This window comes from Panthera onca, chromosome B3, assembly GCF_046562875.1.
Source record: "Panthera onca isolate mPanOnc1 chromosome B3, mPanOnc1 haplotype 2, whole genome shotgun sequence".
NCBI classification, from domain to species: domain Eukaryota; kingdom Metazoa; phylum Chordata; class Mammalia; order Carnivora; family Felidae; genus Panthera; species Panthera onca.
In genome coordinates, this window is record NC_138344.1 from 41,323,474 (window position 1) to 41,346,548 (window position 23,075).

The window sequence follows — 23,075 nt, forward strand, 5'->3', positions numbered from 1 at the left end:
AAAAAAAAAAAAAAGCTTGTAATCCAGTGACTTCATCTTTTCAAACCAAGAAAAGTTAAAACTCAAAAGAACTCATTTACATAGCAAGCTTATTTTTAAATTCTTTTATTAAATTCTAATGTATTGCCATCGAATAGGCCAATTTTGGAAAATTAGAACAATACCTGCAGAGAAAATCTATATCCTTTGTTAAAAGCAAACAAGTACTAGCTTATTAGGAAAGAGCCCTTTATGTTTTCAGAACACCTCTATTAAAAAAGTTCTTTTTAAACTTCAAAATGATTATATACACAATGGAATACTACACAGCAATGAGAAAGAATGAAATACGGCCTTTTGTAGCAACATGGATGGAATTGGAGAGTGTTATGCTAACTGAAATAAGCCATAAAGAGAAAGACAGATACCGTATGTTTTCACTCCTATGTGGATCCTGAGAAACTTAACAGAAGACCATGGGGGAGGGGAAGGGAAAAAAAAAAAGGTTAGAGAGGGAGGGAGCCAAACCATCAGAGGCTCTTAAAACCTGAGAACAATCTGAGGGTTGATGGGGGGTGGGAGGGAGGGGAGGGTAAGTGAAGGGTACTGAGGAGGGCACCTGTCGGGATGAGCACTGGGTGTTGTATGGAAACCAATTTGACAATGTATTTCATATTAAAATAAATAAATAAACTTCAAAATGCTGTTTTTAAATAAACAAAACTCTTCCTGTTCTCTAATCTTTACATCACTGAAAATTTGTACTAAAATTATTTATAAAGATAGTCAAAAGATGTTCCCCTTTTTAATAGTCAATCACAATTTTCTTTGAGAACAATTCGGTATCAATTTAAGTCCACAAATAAGAGCTTTATTTTTACTAGTTTTAGTTAAAACTATTTGTTACAGGTGTTTAAAATCTGAAATACAAGTCTTTTTTCTAAACAAATGAATTGCTTAACATTTCATAATTATTTCCTTGTGTGAAAGAGTGCCTTAAAACATTACCTGCCAGAAAAGAAAAATTCTAGTAATTTAGTTTTAATATTCCTTTTATATTTTTGTATCCTCAGAAATTCAGTTACTGTTGATAAGGATCGGAATCGGCAAGACTATGTCAGATGTCAAAAGCTATTTGTTCAGTATTTAAAAACTATTAACTCCAAATATCTACATAAGAAATCAAAGTTCCTAATTTTAATCTTAGTTTCTTTGTGATAAAAGAACATATACCACATACAATTCCATTTTTACTGACTGGAGAGAGAAGATGGGGTGTGAGGAAAAAATAAATTACTTAAATAATAAAAGTGAACACTAGCCCTTGTGGGAGTGATTTTCATTTTTGGGGAGATTTTCATTTTTATAGAAATCTTCACTTGACTTCAAAGCTCAGTTTAGCTGACTGATCTCCTAAATGAGTAGGTCTGTGTCAAATCAGAATTACTCCTTTTGGTGTCGCTTTCCCTCTTTAGAAACAGTGACCCATTTTATGTTGTTCTGTTTGGATGATATGAACTTCTTCCGGATGTCCTGTTTATGTGAGAAGTGAAGGGAGCTATAGCAAGGTGTCCTTCTTGGGAGGTAAATAAAATAGCTCACACTTGCCATGATTTAGGTCTTCTTGGAGAAAGATTTTCCATGGCTATTCAGTCCTCCAAAATGACCAAAGGACACGATATTATAGATGTGATGTAACCTTCCCCATTTTTGGAAGATACGTAACAAAATACAAACCTCCAAACATATACTGCCCTCTCTGCACCGGACACTGAGTAGCGCGGAAGAGATGATCTGACATATGGTTCCTGCAGTCACCAAGGACATTTACAAATAACCTAATGCACAGCAGGAAATTACAAGTATCCCAAGAACTATGAGTTTAGGAGCGATTACATCTAGCTACAATAGAAGCTGGGAGGAGGGACTGGGGAGAGTTCAGTGGTTAACTTCACTGAAGGATATGCAAAGATAAGACAGGGCAGGGACTCTTGGAAAGGGGAAATAAAGATATGGCATGTTTCTCAAGAGCATGTTTCAACTTCTTTAGAGTACAGAGCACATGGAAAAGGAGCTTTAACATTAACTAAAGTAAAAAGATTTTGACCACAGTAATAACAATAAAGTTAAAACTAATGCACCAATATTTTACCAACGAAGCAAATCATTGAGTCTAACCACAAGAAACTTATGGGCAAGGAAAATTTATAAACTGAAGTGAAATTACTGAAGTGTACTAGAAAATAACACACACCCATTCATACAGAAAGAAGAAATCCTTTTTCATTTCTTTCTTAATCACACTGAGGTATGAGGAAACTTAATTTAGAGTACAGCTTTCTCAGCTTGCAACTATCACAGATTTCTTTTAAGGCATCAGTGTAATCCTGCTACAGGGTGAGTCCCTGGCATTTTGTTTTTAAACCCCCAAATGATACAGTAATGTGACCAGATGCAGTTCCCGTCCTACGTTGCAGAAGCTCTGAGTGTCCATACACTTGCAGCTCTGTTTAACTTCACACAAAAGACTGGCAATTGGCCAAGAAGGCTCTGCCATGGTGTATATTCCCCAAGATCTGCCATTTAAGGGGCAGCTGGGTGGCTCAGTCAGTTAAGTGTCCGACTTCAGCTCAGGTCATGATCTCATGGTTCGTGAGTTCAAGCCCTGTGTTGGGCTCTGTGCTGACAGTACAGAGCCTGGAGCCTGCTTCAGATTCTGTGTCTCCCTCTCTCTCTCTGCCCCTCCTCAACTCACACTCGTGTCTCTCTCTCTCAAAAGTAAAAAACATTAAAAAAATTTTTTTTTTAAACATCTGCCATTTAATTCCAATTCAGCCATGAAACCACACGTACTCTAGCATATTATACCAACATAAAACAAATCAAATTGCAATTCTGGTTAATAAAGGCATTCCTTCAAAATTCATAAAGTCTCAAATGTATTTTTACAAATAAAGACACTGAAGTATACAACATATTTTTAAATAGACCTATGAATATTAATTCCACTCCATTATGATAATTTTTTAAATTTCCTCAGAGTTACTGTTTCCTCATAATCTTACCAGCTGCAAGAAAACCCACTGCAAACTTTTTACATAGCGCACAGAGATCGAATTGTATTTCCAAACTTCCCAATTTAACATTTCATGCACACTGCTAAATGAAAATGAAGAAAAATGTGTGTTTTCAATATCTGGTATGTATAGAGTGATCTGACTCACAACAATGATTGTGAGATTATACCTAAAGAATGATCTTAATTTCCACTCACTAAAACAAATAGTCTTAAAGAAACATGGTTCTGTCAATTAGGTAGCTACCTCATTCTAGTATCTAAGTGTCCTGAAGGAAAAGAGGAAAAACTAATGAGAACACTTTAAAAGCCTGGCTAATGCTTAACTTTCATAGGAAGCAGTGTTTTACAACAGCAAATAACAATAAACTGAGCACTAGACCATGTGTCAAAATCTCACAAAGATTTTCATTTTTATTGAAACTTTTTATCTACCTCCAGCTTCTCTCTCTTCCAGGTCTGGACATCTTCCACCGAAACAGTAGTAGTCTAAATGACTAAATCTTAAGGTATTTATTCAATAGCCACAATTTAATAATGTTCAACCTGTAAAAATTTTAAAGACGGGAAGCCATTCTTTCCTCCTTTTAATGGAAATTTTTCTACAATACAATAACCAACTAAGGATGATATAGAAAAGATTAGCACAAAACTTCAGTAGAGTGTGAATCAAAAGTGGTATTTAGACTTTAAATCCCCATCCGCGCCCAGTACTGCTTTCATGTGACATTCAAGGGCTGTATGGCCAAAAAAAAAATCTCCAAAGGGATCCTTCAAATGGCTTTTTTCCCCCCTTCAATGTCAAAAACCTTTTGAATTGAGAGTAAACTGATTAAAACAAGTAAAGAATTCATCATCATAATTTACTAGTCAACGAAAAACATTTGCTTAACACTGAAGTTAAAACTGCAAAAACAGTGACCTTCTGAGTATAACAAATGGATATGAATTGTTAAACGTTACTGTAAACTAAATAACCTAGTTTTAAGTAGTCACAAAAATTGATACTTCTTTCATTGCCATTTATATGAAATATATATGTATACTATATTACAAAGAGAGAACAGGGACTCTAATATTTTAAAGGATGTGATATTTACAAAACAAAACAAAACAAAACAAAACAAAACAAAACAAAAAAAACAGCCTGAAAGGCTACACATGAAATCCTTAACATTTATCTACAGAGGAGGAGAAGAGAATGGATCTGTGCTGGAAGAAGACAGAGTGTCAGAACAGTTTTTTTAAAAAGAAGTTACATTTTTAAGATTACATAACAAAATGTTACCCAGACAGTAAAAGCATACGCTTGGTTTTTTTTTGGTTTTTTTTTTTTTTTTTTTTTGGTTTGTTTGTTTTTAACAGAAGTTTGTATCATAATATTCTTCAATAAAAAACAAAACAAGAAAAAGAATTATAAAGAACCACAAACAAATGCTTTTCATTGCCCTGCAGTTTACTGAGATGAACAAGGAACAGAGGGGGTGGGAAAGAGAAGGAGGCCCAGAAGTTGAAGGGAACAATGCAGAGTAAAAACTGAATGAATAAGGCCAGGCATTCCCAATGGCTCCAATCCCCTATGAGTCCTAACAGAACAAAAAGGAGGTAATGGCAGCAGCACTGGTTTAGAGATTGACGGGGAAGAGGTGAGAGCAAGGAAAATGAGACAACGTTTGCACACTAAGGAATATCATTTCCAGAAAATACTAATACTTACCAGTATGTACTGTAGCTACTGCAATCCATACACACTGTGTGCTGAGGTTTATCTTGCTTTTCTGATTTCTTATGATTAGCTAAGGGTACTTGTGCATCTTCATAATGTTTTTTTGCATGGCCATTCACATACCTTATAAAAACCAAATAAAAATTTATTTTAATCCAAATATTACTTTGGAAGTTAAAATAGTAGCAGATGACAATAAAATCAGATGATAATCAAATTAGAATGAGAAAGAATTCCTCCTTTTAAGAGTACTCAGCCCTATAAAAGCATTCAATTGGATAGTGATTTATTAAGCTGAGTGCTTAAAATATGCTTTTTTACAATCAAACATGACAGTCAACTTTTAATTATACACAGATTAGGGTGAGGCAAGGAAAAGCATCATCTATGCAAATCAGTTTCAATACCATTGACATTATCACTTATCAACCCCTCTGCTAAGGCTTTTGCTGTAGCTTTTTTCTTTTTTTAAGCTTTTCTCAGACTGCTAACCCCCAACTCAGGTTGTTCTCAAAGGTGAACTCTGTAAACTAAATCACTCAACCACTTCCCAAAGGACCATAGGTTATGCCTGGACTGCTGCTTAATATAAAAGGTGAAAGTCAGATATGGAAACAAGATCATCTTCTGTCTCTTTCTCATCAATATGGCTTCAAATCTTGTATTCGAATGCCTAAATAATTAGTTCCACTCATATGGAAACACGTTTGTTTGGAAACAACAGAAAGTACAAATCATCTTAAACCTAAACTTATTTCTTTACATGGACAATCAAAGGTCAACTATATTCATAAAAATCTCCTAATACTTTCCAACTCAGATTTAATAAATCAATGTATTACAGAAGGCAGAATGAAACTGAAATAATGCGTATGGTGTACACCCAAATTCCTCTCAACCTCCACCTAAATACTGTACTATGTTGTAACTGACCAGTACTGTGAAGACCTTATAAAACAAAATTTCCCAGTCCCTAGACAGTAGTCGATTTATAGGAGGCAAGGCCTAATTGAAAACTCAGTCAAAACAAATGTTGTTTAAATGGTACCAAAATAAACATACTCAGAGAATTAAAGTAACATTTTGTCATGAGGCATCTCAATTATACTAGGAGCAACACTCACCTTGGGGAAAGTAGGACAGTTGGGGTAAATAGGGAGGATGAACTTCAGGTCCAGCCTCTACCCTAGGAAAGCTGGAAGCATCAGAGGCACTACAACCTCACCTTAAACTTTGATGTATTTTTCCCCTGTTTTTTTCATCATAGTAAACAAAACCAAAACTTGTGTGTATATGAGTCCTTTGTCCACAAAGGTATAAAGCAATTTTAAAATAAAATATAGATTAAGAGTATAAGCTCAAAAACTAGACTTCCTGGCTTCAAAAGTAACCTTGTCACATGCTAGACATCGTGAACTTAGACGAGTTACTTAACCTCTGTGCTTAGAAAGTGGTCATATTACGCACATACGTTGCATAGGTCAAGAAACACCCAATATTTAAATTCCAAGGCATCATATAGGTTCAACATCTAATTACCTCAATTTCCTATGCTTATATAATTTATACTGTCCTATGAGAAACACAACTACTATTTATAATGAGCACCTTCCAAATCAAAGAAAAAGCAGTACTGAATGATGATAATAATAAGGCATTACTTTAAGTCTTTGAAAACTGGTCATCTGTACATAGTACGTATACTTCACTTAGCCACCACACTATAGTCTTTCAATGTACTAGAGGTTTCAATGGTTACTGTAAAACATCACTGAAAAGTTCTAGGAAGTGTATTACTGCTGACATTAAGATTAGCAATGTTTTGGGTAATATTCAAATATATCACTCAGAAGTTAACAGTTACGTATAAGATGAATAACATAAAAACAAGTATTTCCCTCATTTAGATTAGATTTTAACTGGACAATTTGGTCTAAGAAGGAAAAGCATCAATGTATATATCACAGACTTCTAACAATCACAAAAATTTGAAAAATAAACAGGATGATGTCGTGAAGGCCAACTAAATTACATAAATCAAATATGCTACTGACAAACTATGTTTTCTAGTTGAAGGAGTATTCAATTTAAGACTTTCTGCAGACAACTGGCCTAAAATTACTGAAAATCAGAACCCTTGGCAATCAATACCCAGGATTACATGAAAGAAAATTAACCAATCAGCTATGTAAAATGAAGAACCAAACACAAGCTACTGTCATTATCTGTTTAATCTATTTAATCATATTTCTCTGAAACTATGTAAAATTTCTAAATTTAAGACTGCTTGCAATTAGAAACAGACTACCTGCAGAGTCTAGAAATTTTTCATTTTGTTTTTCCAAAACCTACTTAAGAGAATTGTTTGTTGCTTGCTATTAAGAATATTAATCTCTCCAATTTTTGCGAGTTTGCTAGGTCTTTTTGCTGGCATATGACCTTCAAGATTTAGGTCGTAGAGCACTATGAGACAACTGGAGAACAGAACTACATAAATTTTAGTGCATTATAATTCTCACCTCTCAAAATCTAGGAGAGGAATCTGTCTCTTCAAGTGCAGAATTTAAGTGCTTGTACTTTTCTTCTTTTTTTAAAAAAAATGTTATCTGTACAAAGTATTTTCAGGTTCCCCAAATCCTAGAGATTTCAAAACCACAACAGCCACAATTAAGATATGCAGTTAACATTTTCCAAACGTACTTTTAAGTGTACATGGAAAAAATACTCAATTCCACGACTCAAAATGTAAAAAATCAAAAGTGAACTGAACATAGATGCTTTCTTCATGCAATGAAGATTTAAAAATAACAATGGGGAAATAGTCCTAATAAATACAAAGTATATTTCCACCTGTGTGACAGTATGATTTCCCATTCTAAGTAAATTCAAAGTGGATTTTCTAAGTTAAAAGAGCAATAGGAATAAATGTGCTACTGCCAAGATAAAAGAACACAAAGGTTGGTATTTATTTGAGTTTGAAGAAAAGAGTTATCAAAGTATTTAAGTAACATCATTTTGAAGCCAAGAATGGGGAGGAAAAGCTAGGCTTGAACCAGAATTGGGGAGGTGGGGGTGGGAGTTTTTTGTAAAACAAAAAATGTATTAATGGAACAATGAAACAGTTGGTACATCTTAGACACCAATTAATAATGAACTCCACAGTGAGATCATTTTCAAGGGGATCCTTTATCTGTAATAAAGGGAACTCTTTATCTGTAAACATTTTGTTATTTTATTTTCAGAAGAATGATGTGATAACTGGAATTTGATTCAAAAGTTAGTAAAGCCGGGCATGGTATAGGGAATAGAAGAAATAAGACAGGCAACGTATTGACAGCTGTTGAAATGGGGTGATGAAAGTAATGGGGTTCAATTATATTATCTCTCTACTTTTGTGTATGCTTGAATTTACCCTATTAAAAGGTTTAAGAAACAACCATAAGGTAAACTTTTATTTAAAGATTTCAAAGTTCTCTCATTTCATCTTTTTAATCAAATATTACTAGATTATCTGATCATCAAATTAATTCTTCTGAGTATCAATACAAAGGTTTTTCCCCCTAGATATCCTCAGTTTTATCACTGAGCAAATAGACTGTATTAGGAGAGGGAAGCCATACAGAGAAATTACAGACTATGATTAAGCAATGGTGTTGATAATCCAAATCAATAAAACTTTGACATAAAGCTTAAAGGCAAATTGAAAAAATCAAGTAGGGTAGTGAGGTAATAAGTATGTCACCTACCTTCCACAGTGGACACTTGAACAAGTCAAACAGACCCAGGGGCTTTTGTTGGACCGGCACACTAATAAAAAGAAAAATACACAATATACCAATTGTATCATGTTATTTCCCAGTTTCTCCCCTAATCTGTAATATCATATCCTGTGATTAAGTTATAAATTCCATGGCTGCTTAGGTGTACTGAAATCCTAAATCCTTGCTTTGTGAGTGCATGTACACAGAATGGCTGCCTAATTAAAGTTACACTGAAAAGAACTGAAATGCATGTCCACAGCAGCTGCTCATTTTAATTGTTGACTCAAACAGTTCAATCACAAGTTAAGAACATATACATTTACTTTTACCAGTCTCCAACAAGCTAATGACAGTCTATTTTCTCTTAAAAACATTTTTTAAGTCTAATTTTTTAATCACATGTCTTTGCCAGGCAGATTATATACTAATATAAATGACAATTCTTTCAGTTTACTTAGAGACAAAGCCTAAAGATACAATTAGGAAGACCAAACCCAGCTCTTCCCAGATGAAGGTCTTGGTTGCATGAAATTCAATTCTAAAGAGGACAACTGCATATAATTCTTGCTGAGGGTAAATCAGGACATTATTTTAGTTTAAGTATTATAAGGATGGGACAGGCAAGAAAAGCATGAAAACTTTTAAAATACTGCTTATAATTTTGCCTACTGTTTTTACCTATTCAATTTTTTTAAAAAAAGCCCAATAAACATAACAATGATTTTCAAAAAGAAGAGACACAAAAATCACGTGGAAAGCTATTCAAAACTCCTATGTTTTACTCAGGCAAAGATATCTACATTGGGGTGGGGAAAGAGGACAAAGAACATGTGTATTTTGAGAAAAGTAGCTTCTCAGGTGACCCCGTAATACAACCCCTTGAGAACCATAAGTCCACCTCCTAGGGGTATGGGAGGGGCACCATGGCACAACCACACTCAGGAGTATAATAAATCCATTGCCTGGCACACAGTGTGTACTCAATAAACATCTGCTGAAAGTTCAAATTTCCTAGTTTAAGCTCTTCCAAATCCTGGTCCTTACTGTACTATTCTTGCCTTACACATTACAAAAGGCCTTTCTGGCTGGTAAGAAAAACTGACCAAAACTTGAAATGAGGTTAATCAAGAACCACTGGCCCTTTCAACATGTAATGAAGCATTAAGAGGTCCTCCCAAAGATATTTAATTATAGCACTACTGTTTGACTACTGTTTATTGTTGATTAGGACCCAAATTCTATGAAGTTAGAGGTAAACAGGTAGATTTTTGAGATGTATCTGTCCAGCACACTCCAAAAGTAATGGTTTTACTACTATATAGGACATTAACCAATTTTACATCAAGTTTAGCAATTTATTTCAATGTTCTTTCTTCAATATCTACATGCACTCAATTCCTCAAATGCTCTTAGAATCAGCTTTATCATACTGCTATTTCCTTCATTAATGAGTTAAATAAATCTCTGACATACATTCATTCTATATTTGTATGGGAGGGAAGAGGTGGGCAAGGAATAGGAAAGCACAGTGATACACTGCCCGAGGGATTCTGCTTGTCTGGCCAGCACAGGGCTCTAACCCTTCTTGAATATGAAAGCTTTGTGTGGTAAAATTTCCTTCCAGCAGGCAAGGTTCCTACCTTTCCTTAATGCATTCACACCTTTACAGTAACTGCCAGGGCCATCCTGAAGGCATTTGAGGTTTTTACTTGATTGGGTCCAATTTTATTATATGTGGCATGTAAGCCACATGACCAAAAGGCCATGAAGAATTCTAGCCAAACTACTAACAGCAATTATTATAGGCAGGTACATGAGAAGACTATATTTGAGGGGAGAGTGTTAGCTTTTCATTTGTACACCCCCATGGTATTTGATTTATATCAACAGGAATATGATGTTTTTATAGTTTGAAAAGAAAGTTCTAAAGTATTTATTTTTTAAAGGAAAATAAATTAGAACACAGCTTACTCAAAACAGGTATTCATGGTTTGAGATATAACTGGAGGACTGAAAAACCATGAATACTATAACTTTGTTCCTCCAGCAAATCTTTTTCTCTTATTAAATACTAAGAAACATATAACTCAATCGGGAGTGGGGGGAGCTGTTGAAGTTTAGTATTAACCTGAAACAAGTAATCATATTACAACAGTAAGTTTAGGCCCAAGTTTTTAACTATCTGGAGTTTGTTTTCATTTTAATTATGGAAACTTTTTTTCCTCTTTTAAATGAGAAAAAAATCTAGAGTAATATCACTATCACTTTGGTGTGTTTTCTATGAAGTATTCCTTTTTCCTCCTTATAGTTGGAACTATACACACAGCACATACAACTTTATAAACTAATTTCTCCACTGTCAGCATATTAAATGCATTTCTGCATGCTGTTGAATTTAGAACAACATATTCTACATCTTGTGTTATAGCATCTCAATTAACTCAAAAAGTTTTATTAGCTTTTTAATTTCTCAATATCAAATTTTAAAATAGTACCCTGAGGCTAGGGCAGAAAGAAATGGGAGTAACTACTTAATGGGTATAGAGTTTATTTTGAGATGATGAAAATGTCTCAGAACTAGATAGAGGTCATGGCTGTAGATGTACTAAATGCCACTGAATTTTTCACTTTAAAATGGTTCATTTTGTTATGTGAATTGTACCTCAATAAAATAAATAAGTAGGTAAACAGGTATGTTACACAGGGATGAAGAAAGAGAATAAAAGAAAATACAGTATTGACTTTCAGAAATACTGCAAAAAGTGACTGTGCCTTTGAATAAAACTCAAAAAAGACTTCACTTCCTAAGTTAAGAAACCTGACTTCTTCTAACATGAATATTTACAGTAAGAAGGTTGGTCTTGGCTATTTAAATGACAGTGCTTTCTGAGGGCTTAATACTTTAACAGCAAAAAAACATTTGAAAGCTAAAAAACTATAGAGAATAGGGTATGATGAGACATTCTGAAGCCACTTATTGCACTGTGTTGGGGAACAGTCACCGTTTATACATACCTTATCCAAATTAAAAACCTTTTTTAAAAAAAATTTTATATTCTTTTCTTTTTGAGAGAGACAAAGACAAAGAGAAAGAGAGAGAGAGCATGAGCAGGGGAGGAGCAGAGAGAGGAGACACAGAATCCAAAGCAGGCTCCAGGCTCTGAGCTGTCAGCAGAGCTAACACGGGGTTCAAACTCACAAGCCATGAGATCATAGCGTGAGCCGAAGTCGGACATTTAACTGACTGAGTCACCCAGGCACTCCCAAACAAGGAACCTTTAATGTACCCCACTGTAGGGGTACATTAAACTAACTTTCAATTGTTGTTGAGAACAAGACGTAGCATGAATAAAAGAACACTACAAATAATTTTAAAATTATTTATTTTATCACCTTAAGGGGCACTATCTTATAAAAGGTAGTCTCAGTTTATAGGCAGATGAGTTTCAAAAGTTTATCTGTAGGATGAACATATTGTCCATGGAAACAGTATTAGAAGTTTCCCAGGCTCTTCTATAAAATGCTAGATGAACCATAATGTAACTGAAATAATATACAGTTGACCCTTGAACAATGCAGGGAGGGTTTAGGGTCCCAACCCTACACAGTCAAAAATACATATATAACTTTTGACTCCCCAAAAACTTCACTACTAATAGCCTATAGTTGACTGTAAGTGTTAGTGATAACATAAACAGTCCATTAACATATATTTTGTATGCTATATAAGAGTAAGCTAAAGAAAATATTAAGAAAATCATAAGAGAAAGCACATTTACAGTACTACACTATATTTACTGAAAAAATCCACATATAAGTAGACCCACATAGTTCAAACCTGTGTTGATCAAGGGTAGACCATATATATACATATATATATATATGTTTTTTTTAAAAACACAACCACACAGAGTCAATAAAAATGTTTTTAAGCTATGAATATTCATACTATCTATTCAGTGAAAAATAAAAATATTAAACTGAAGAGGTTTTATTTTTTTTAAATCTTAAATGCTAGAACTTGACAGAAACAGTTATAAGGATAGAAACTTGTAGAAGTTTAAAAAGATAAATCTAAGAACTTATTAGAGCTCTTTTTATTACACCTAATTATACTTAAAGGTGATATCAAGGCAAGGAAGTCAGGTGGTGTATTTCTCAGTTACACTTGGCCCCGACAGAGTCACTGGATCTCATAAATGGAGTTTTGCCTTTACTCAGATTATAAAATGTCCTCAAAGTTACTCTTTCTTTCACCAATCTCTCCAATTTATTTGGATTCTTCCAACTATAAGCTAAGCTTGGGCATCTCAGCTCAGAGGTTGGTACTAACTAGGCTCCCTCTACTCTCCTCCTTCAACTATGGCATCACAACCTTCCTCTGGCCCTGTTCTCACCTCAGCCACAAACTCTACAGTTTGGCAAAAGGGCCTTTTTGGAGGTAGAGAGTCTTGATCTTCTCCTGGCTAGAGCCAGTCTCCAGAAGGTAGAAGCTGTAACACATATGCTGAGAGGGGTGAAGGAGCACCAGCCTCTAAAACATGCTCATGCCAGATCTTCTTCCTAAAAGCCCCAAAGTTTTAACTCTCCTGGAAACCAGGAGGTGAGAACTAATAGGGCACACAGGCAGAGGGAAGGCATCCAAGTGATCTATGACCAAAATGATTTTATTTCTTAACTACTTTTGCAAAAGGAATGGTAGTGTGCTCCTTTATCAAGAGATAAAGAAAGGCAGAAAACTAGGGGCCCATTTTGTGCTTAAAGGGTCATTTACACACAAATGTTTTCAGCTTGTGTTCCGAAGACAAGGAGTTCGTTCACAAGACAAGATGGCATCCACATTGAATACAACGTTCTTTCCACATAACCACTGATATCCAATATCCTTAGTAGTCACTACCTAGAACCTAATAATATACAGGACATTTGATATTCAAAGCCTATCAACAACTCTCATGAAATTCTAAAAATGTTTTTAATAAAACATCATGCACCAATGCTTATGATACAACTCAGTCACTGTTTCTACCCACAAAATAGTTCAAGCATACAGCACTGACAGGCAAGCCACCTATAGTGCATCCATTACTCACTAGTTGCTTCAACTCAAAGTGAGGCTCTTTACCTTCTTAAGAATTCAGAAAGGTGAGGATCCAATGACCAAGATTCCAGTCCTGGTTCTACCATTACTAGAACCAGAACTGAGAATATCAGGAGTGTCTGGGTGGCTCAATCAGTTATGTGTCTGACTCTTGATCTCAGGGTCATAAATTCAAGACCCTCATTGGGCTCAGTGCTGGGAATGGAGCCTACTTAAAAAAAAATTTTTGAGACCATCACTACTATTCTGGGTCTATTTCTTCATTGTAAAATGAAGACTAGGCGATAGGCATGCCCTCTCTAATCATAAAATTAGTCAAAGAATATAAGGAAAAAAATGAAACAATAATGTCATCTTCCCATATAGGCAGAAGTCTCCCAACTCTACTCTCCATCTAATCTGAAGGCCTAACACAAGGATTAATTGCTAATGTAGTATAAAATTCTAAACCAATGGTTTTCAGCTTTTTTTCCTGCCTCCCACCACTTGAGAGGCAAACACATTCCCACCACATCGCCCATCAGTAACAGCAACTCACTTCAACAGTGAGGGGTAGGAAGTGTAAGTGTATGGAATCACTGTATAAAACTGTTATAGACAAACATGCTGCTATGACAGTAAAACTCAGAACACTACTCCCCCCAAACACACACAAAATTTTTTAAGTGTAGCACTCTAAAAATATTACCAGGCCATAAGAAAACATCCACAATACGGGTTTTTTAAAAAGCAAGTTCAGGGGCGCCTGCGTGGCTCAGTCGGTTAGGCATCCGACTTCAGCTCAGGTCATGATCTCACGGTCCGTGGGTTCGAGCCCCGCGTCGGGCTCTGTGCTGACAGCTCAGAGCCTGGAGCCTGTTTCAGATTCTGTGTCTCCCTCTTTCTCTGACCCTCCCCTGTTCATGCTCTCTCTCTGTCTCAAAAATAAATAAATGTTAAAAAAAAAAAAATAAAAAAAAAAGCAAGTTCACTTTTATCTAATTCATATTTATCTAGGACATACTATGTATCAGGCACCATGGCAACCACTTTATGAATATTACTTAATCTAATCCTCTAAAATCCAATAAGGAATATATTATTCTTTGTACAGATAAGCAAACTAAGGCATAGACAAGTTATGTAACTTGCTAAGTTAGTAAGTGACAGAACTGGAAATCAAACTCTGTTTGAAGGCACGGATGGCTATAAAGCAGTAAGTCCAGAAGGTTGTCATATTTTTAGAAAGATTTTATACTATGTGTTTCTGTGTGTATATTATATACCTGTTTACGGAATTTTTAAAGTCTGAAAAGATATATAGTATATAACTGTTAGTGGTTATGTAAAACAAATGGGATGGAGGATTGGAGCCACATGGGCCTATTTTCTACTACAGTGTTTGAATTTTTTTCAGAAACCATTACTACTTGTATAGTAAAATTTTTAAATGGCTTAAATTTAAAGATGCTGATAATATGAAGTTGTCCTAATGAAACAGACTTAATTCTAAATTATTAAGCATGAGTGGTAAATTATATCAAAATCCAAGACTACAACTTATGGGTTTGTAAAAATATAATCAGTGAAAACAAAATTTTTGCAGGTGTTATTCAAAACACACACACATACACATTACACAAAAGTGTCAATAGTAAAAGTGTTATTCCCTGTGAAACTGAAGAACAGTATTATCATAAAAATTCTATGAGTATTCCAGTAAATATAAGTAGAACAATATTCTAGGACTAAACCAGCTTACCCTCTAACTAATGTATTTTTAGATATTTAAGAGCAAGGCATATAATCTTCTTTATACCATAAATATTATTTGAACCATATGTTCACAAGCCTATTCTATGCTACAAATTCTGAAGTCTCTATCTTCAACTCGAATCCTCTGAAATCACTGGGGGAAAAGAGTTGGTAAAGTCACATAAAGACAGCAGGAACTGGGCCACAATGTAGTCCAGAAAAGAAGAAATCCAGCTATACTAATCAAACGCCAAAGGTGCCAGAGCAGTTTGAACACAGCCAAAATCATTGTCTGTCACACCCCATCACCCAATGCTGTTCATTCTGGGAGTGGGCATCGGGTTCCCAAGGAACAGAGAAATAGGAGAGTTCTCTTAAAAAGCAACGGGAGGTGCCAAGGGCCAATGAAGTAAGTCAATGCAGAGTCTGGGAGACTAGGCAGAGGTCCAAATACTAGAGGGAGGGGAGGAGGAGGGAGTAAGGAGGGTGCAGAGGAGGAGGAGAAGATGATGATGGTGACAACGATGACCACCAAGCATGAGCACCAAATCCAAAGGGGAAAGAAGTGGCAGGGAGGGACTCAAGGCCAAGATCACAGAACAAAGAGTTCAGGGCCAAGGCAGGAAAAGCAATTATGAAGCAAAGCGTATCTTGGTCGCCTTTCCACTTTGCCCCATAAGAACCTTTTCTACCTTCCTCCTTCTGGCAGCTCTCTCCTGCTCACTCCCATTCTTATTCAAGGCTAGCAATCCATTAATCTCTCCTGAATCATTAAATAAGTAAATTGTTTTCTGGTAAAGTCACGGTTCAGTATTTCTCATAATCCTTCTCTCCTGTTTAATGGCCCTGTGATAGATTAAAGATAGCCACAAATACTTTCACATTCCTTCCATCGAGAGGTAGGTCTATGTCCTCATTCTTTGAATTTGGCAGGCTCTGTAACTGCCCTGATCAACTGAATATAAGAGAAGAGACTCTGTATCCATTTACAAGTCCAGACCTTAAGAAACTGACAGCTTACTCTTGATATTACTTGGAATGCTTACTCTTGGAAAAGCCAGCCACCATCTAAGGAGTCTGATCATCCTGAGACCAACATACTATGAGAAACCCATGCCACATCGAGAGACATTGGAGAATATGATACCATGGGATCAGGGGTTGGGAAAGGAAGAGAGACTATGGAGCACAGAAGCACCAGACATGTGAATTAAGAAGCCATCTTGGAAGAAGACGGCTCCAGCCCTAGGTACTCCATAAGATGCAACACAAGCCAAGTTCCTCCTGAATTCCTGATTCACACAAAATCATAAGCAACATAAAATGGTTGCTTTAAGCTATTAACATGTAGCTTTGATATGCAGCAGTAGACAACCAGAAAACCACATCCAGAAAGAGAGCTATCAGTGATATAGCATCCATCACTCACACCTACCAAACTCACTGAAATGATTGACATTGTTTAAGAGAAGCGAGGATGGGAACCTTCAAAAGGTTCTACCCATACGAATCAAAATTATATAAGGGCTAGACTATCCTCTCTGCAATAGAGGTAGTAAGAGAGTAAAGACATGGTGGTCTATCATCAACTAAACTGCCATCATCTCTGGGACTGGCTCTTTCTATATCCTCTCAATATTTTAATAACTCAAATCCAGATGTGCTGTCACTACCATATGACAACCTAACTCTTACCTGAGCACAAAAATCACTTCTAATGTTGCCCTATATTATAAAAACAAACTTCAAATTTCAAAAACACTATTCCCATAGCAACCCCAAATTCTGAATAAAGATTCTTATGGAAGCGTTATGGGCACTTTCAAGAATTCCTTTTCTCTCCTTTAAAACTACAAAGCCTCGGGGCACCTGGGTAGCTTGGTCAGTTAAGGATCCAACTTTCTTTTTTTTTCTTTTTTTTTTTTTGTTCTTTTTAAATGTTTACTTATTTTTGAGAGAGAGCGAGACAGAGCATGAGCAGGGGTGGGGCAGAGAGAGAGGCAGATACAGAATCTGAACCAGGGCACAGGCTCCAGCTGCCAGCACAGAACCCAACGCAGGGCTCAAAGCCACGAACTGTGAGATCATGACCCGAGCCGAAGTTGGAGGCTTAGCTGATTGAGCCGCCCAGGTGCCCCACGAGCTTATCCTTCTTCTTCTTTTTTTTTTTTTTTTTTTTGGTCTCTCTGGATTATTTTTTTTTAAGTTTATCTATTTATTTTGAGAGAGAGAGTGAGCAAGCAAGCAGGGGAGGGCAGACAGAGAGGGAAAGAGAAGGTCCCAAACAGGTTCTGTGCTGGGACCAAAGCGGAGCTCAAACTCACGAACCATGAGATCATGACCTGAGCTGAAGCCAAGATGGGAAGCTTAACCAACTGAGCCAGCCGGGCATCCCCAGGAATATGCTCTTTAATAAGCATTCTGGGTAACCTCAGATTTTACAGAAGGTTCGATTGGAAAAACTGTATAGTTATGAATGAATACTCTATCTCTGCTTCCAATTCTATCTTTGCTCTAAGAATTCTAACATACTCCTCAGCCAGCCTGACTTGATCCCTATCTTACTCAGCAATGTCTGATCCCAGGCCTTTCTAGCTGGGATCAAGAGTCCCCCCATCCTATCTAGAATGCCAAGATTTCTGAGGAAGTACTCACACTTTTCTCTTGGATTTCTGAGAAAATTGCTGGATGGCCAGCCTAGAAGAAGGAACAGGAAAAGGACGGGCACAATGGCCAGAACTCTTTTCTATATCATTTTGGTTGAACTAGGCAGAGGCCTTGATCATCTGCCCTTGACTCAACGCTGCCAAAAGAAATCTTCCTTCTTTAACACAAAAAATACACCAAATGATTAGGTTAACCCTTATAGGAAGGTAGCTGTTACTCTACAGACTCAAAATAAACATGTTAAGAGGTCATGTGACATAATGAAGCAAGCATGGGCTTCATAACCAACAGTTTTACGTTTACCTTCTAGCTTTACCATTGTTTTATTCTGTGACCTTAAGAGGCTGGTTCCAGAGCTAGCTTCTTCATCTGGAATAAAAGACAAACACCACCTCAACCTCACATGGCTATGGTAAAGATTTCCTAAGACAAAAGATACAAAGTGCACAGCAAAGGACCTAACAAAGAGACAGCACCAGTGACTGTCAGTTTATTTCCCTCAAAAATGTATTAAAAAGAATAAAATGGCTGCCAGGGGTTAATTCTGGTGGCTGCTATTATATATAATACAGTTAACATATGTCCACATATACCATGAGTACCAATTCTCAGAATTTTTTACCTTAGTTTACACTCACTAAAAGGAATTGCAGCTGACAATTCTTTTTCATAAAAAAATTCAAATACATAAGTCACATTAAAGTCAGCAAAAATCCCTCAGAAACCCCTCCTATATCTGACCTAAAATTATAATATTCAAAACATCAAATGAAAGAGGTAAAATAGTCAATTTTAAGAAGTTTATTTCAAAATTGATTGAAGTACGATAACCACCTTAATGTCAGAATCATTAAATTTTATATATCCAATGTAAAAGAAATATACTGTATTTAGAAAGCAAATACATTTTAGATGTACATTTTGAGAGATGTGCAAAGAAGTTTAAATAACTTAATAAAATGACACAGATAAAATATTTAAGTACAGAAACAACTTAAGTGTCAAAACCACACTGAAATACACTCAACTCAAAGGTATTTACAACAGAGATTATATGATGGCTCGCCAATCTAATCAAGCAAAATATACCTTGCGTATTCCAATATCCAATACAATGCACTAAGCCAAGTCATTAAAAATTTTTTTTAATTTATTTATTTTTAATGAAGTATAGTTGACACACAATGTTACATTAGTTTAAGGTATACAACAGTGATTCGACAACTCTATATCACAAGTATAGCTACCATCTGTCATCATACAACACTATTACAATACCATTGTACATGCGCTATGCTTTACCTTTCATCCCCATGACTTAAACATTCCGTAACTAGAAACCTATACCTCCCACTCCCTTTCACCCATTTCCCTGTCTCTCCACCCCTCCCCTCTGGCAACCACTAATCTGTTCTCTGTTTATGGGGTCTGTTTCTGCTTTGCTTGTTTGTTTTGCTTTTTAGATTCCACATAGAAGTGAAATCATATGGTACTTGTCTTTCTGACTTATTTCACTTAGCATTATACCTTCTAGGTCCATCATGTTGCTGCAAATGCCAAGATCTCATTATTTTTGATGGCTGAGTAATATTCCTGTGTGTGTGTGTGTGTGTGTGTATAAAACATCTTTTTTATCCATTCATCTATCAGTCCACACTTGAGTTGCTTCCTTATTTTGGCTACTCTAAATAACACTGCAATAAACACGGGGGTATATATATCTTTTTTGAATTAGTGTTTTCATTTTCTTTGGGTAAACATAAATATTTTTTAAGTTTCCAATTCTTTTTTAGCAAATTTCTTTTTAGCAAAGAAGAAAATAGGAATGATTTTAAATCACACCAAATTAAATATATGGTGTTCAGCCTATTTTTATGAACCAGTAGGCTGAAATTTAATTCCTCTTTATCCACCTTATTACCAGATTCTCTTTAAGAAGCAGTGTCCTTGGGGCGCCTGGGTGGCTCAGTCAGTTAAGCGTCCAACTCTTGGTTTCAGTTCAGTTCATGATCTCACGGTTCATGAGTTTGAGCCCTGCATCAGGCTCTCTGCTGTCAACACAGAGCCCACTTCGGATCCTCTGTCCCCCTCTCTTTGCCCTTCCCCAGCTCAAGTTCTCTCTCCCTCGCTCTCTGTCTCAAAACTAAACCAACATTAAAAAAAAAAAAAAAAAAAGCCAAGTCTTTGGCTCTTTGACGCTAATTTTGAGACTGTGCTCTAACCTACTTTTCCAACCTTTTCCATGTCAGGACATGCACAGAAAATGATCAACATCTGTATGGCACATGCACATAAACTCAAAAGGCTTCTCTTAACCAAAAGTGATCTATTGGGAGGCTACAGCTACCCTTAGGCTGAGGGAATCATTACCTCAACACATGTATAATTCATTCATGGTCCCTGTGATGGGAAACTGTACTAGCCAATGTTTTACATGGTTATCTACTAATGTAGGAAGAAGTCTTCCTTCTGCTGCAATGCCCACGTATTGGAACAAAAGACTGGAAGTCCTCAGCCACCTGAGAGGGCCAGCAGTATTATCTGGGAATCCAAGAAGCCATTCCTTTGAAAATCTGCAGTTTATAATATTGACTAATGCTCTGAGACCATCAGAGAAAACAGATGCCCAAATATCCACTTCTGTCTCATCCAATGCAATTCTATAACCCCAGGGAGCAGCCAGTCAGCAGTACAACTTGAAGGAACCTAACACTAATTAAAAGAAAGAAAGAAGTCCCAGAAACAGTTCAGTCTGCATACTCAGGTGGTAAAATAGCATTGATTAGCATGCACAAGGAGCAGTCAACTGCTTAAAATGAAACTGGGCCCAGAACACATATGATTAGCTATTATGTACTGACTAAAAATGTTTCCAAGGCCACTTAGAGCTCTCTGATTTCAAGGTTTCTCAAACAGAAAAATAATTACAACACAGTATTTCCCTTCAACAGCCTTAAATACATTTGTAAGGCCAAAGCAGATGGGAAGACATGAGCAGGCAGGCAAATAGGTTGAGGTATAATTATAAAATGACTTACACATTATTGCTCACACAACTAAAAAGTTAAAATTTCCAAAACGCTTGATACAAAAGCATATCTGTACAAGGTTATTAATTGAAACATTATTTTTAATTGTAAAACATTGGAAACAACCTAAATATAGGAGCCAAAACACAGGAGAATGGTTGAATTCACTGTGACCCATCCAAAGATGGAGTACTATGAAGCTGTTAAAAAAAAATACGGAGGGGCGCCTGGGTGGCTCAGTCTGTTGAGCATCCGACTTCAGCTCAGGTCATGATCTCATAGCTCATGAGTCTGAGCGCCATATCAGGCTCTGTATTGACAGCTCAGAGCCTGAAGCCTGCTTCAGATTCTGTGTCTCCTTCTCTCTCTCTGCCCTTCCCAGCTTGTGCTCGCTCACTCTATCAAAAATAAGCAAACATTAAACAAAATTCTTACAAACATAAAATGATATACAGGGTATACTGTTAAATAAAAGAAGCAAAGTCCAGCGCAGTCTGTGCTGCCAGTGCAGAGCCCTACATGGGGCTTGAACCCATGAACCGCGAGATCATGACCTGAGCCAAAACCAAGAGTCAACCACTTACCCAACTGAGCTACCCAGGCACGCCCCCCCCCCCCAACCAGTATAGCTTTAACTTTTGGAACCATGCTAATGTTTTATACACTCAAAAAGTAAAATAAAAATCAGCTTTTAAAGAGAAAGTGAAAAAAATCCAAAATGGGAATCAAATGCAAATGAACCCAAATGTAAATCAAATAAATAAGTTTATTAAAAGACAGAAAGTAACCTAAGTGGCTTTTGAGCATAATACTTTATATATTGTCAGTATACAGACAAACATAACTATAAACAAATATTGAACTCTAGTTAAAAGGGGGGGTTTTCTTTATAATGGTATGGGTTAGCAGTTCTGGAACTACTTTCTCTGATTATGGCACACAGAACAAATAAGTACATATACTGAGGAAAATAAGAACCAGATTTTCAATGTCAGAGAAGAGAATTGCAAATATGAAAAGGCTGTTGAAGGGAAATACTGGGCAAGACCAGACCTGTGTTGTTGAATTGGAATTATAAGGATTAATATGAACTCACACACACACACACACACACACACACACACACACATACAGACATGTGCATTTATTTATATTTCTTAGCTCTTATCTGCTGAGATGTCCTAGTTTACAAACATCACTCCCACTAAACAGAATAAGGAATACTTGGAAAAATGGCTGACTCCAAGGCTGGGGAAGGCTGAGTATAAGACGAGACTGGAGTATTCTGCTGTGTCAGAAAGTAAGAAAGAGCTCAAAGAACAATAGGGACATGTCAAAACTATAGCTTAAGTTGCCCCCACTAGTCAAATATATGCTAATATGAGCCTCAAATTATAACAGTATCACAGAATAAAATTAAAAAAATCTATGAGTCCATGCTAATACAATAAATGAATAAATAAATAGGTGGGAGAGAAAGAAAAGCTCTTCTTTACAGAATACTAATATATTTAGAAGAAATACAAATTAAAAATTCAACATAATAAAAAAAAAATTCAACATCTCGCAACCATCCTACTAATAAGTGATTCAGTCAAGAATCATCAATGGATGCTAAATTATTGGGTGAAAGCTTGGAACAGTATATACACACAAATTCTAAAGGACCTCCAAAAAAGGTACTAATAGCAAAAGGAAAAATAGTAACTTTACAGTGGAATAACGTTGTAAATATTACCTTAATACTGGAAGTTAACATTACCAAAAATGAGACAAACCAACATCATATACCTCTTGATAGGATGTCCTGAGAAGACACATTACTTTTGTAGTAGTCCTATGAAAAAAGTGCATGACCTGAATCTAATCATGAGAAAATATCAGAAAAACTCAAATTGAAGTACATTTTATAAAATAATTGGCCTGTATTCTTTAAAAATACCATGATCTGAAAGATAAAAGCCAACAAACGGTTCCAGATTAAAGAAAACTAAAGAGTTAT

At 36.0% G+C, this 23,075-nt stretch overlaps 1 protein-coding gene across 6 annotated transcripts in view; it reads right to left on the bottom strand.

The window, feature by feature from the left end:
* USP3 (ubiquitin specific peptidase 3) overlaps positions 1 to 23,075 on the bottom strand; it is a 106,179-nt gene that overhangs the window by 67,270 nt on the left and 15,834 nt on the right. For 4 of the 6 annotated variants that reach the window (XM_078448718.2, XM_078448717.2, XM_078448720.2 and 1 more), the window contains 3 exons: positions 18,348 to 18,413; positions 8,528 to 8,588; positions 4,773 to 4,904 (listed from right to left, as the gene is read on the bottom strand). In XM_078448718.2, coding sequence (XP_078304844.1) covers positions 4,773 to 4,904; positions 8,528 to 8,588; positions 18,348 to 18,413 — 259 coding nt within the window. The remainder of the gene's footprint in view (positions 1 to 4,772; positions 4,905 to 8,527; positions 8,589 to 18,347; positions 18,414 to 23,075) is intronic. The other 2 variants (XM_060618346.3, XM_060618348.3) reach the window with 1 other exon arrangement.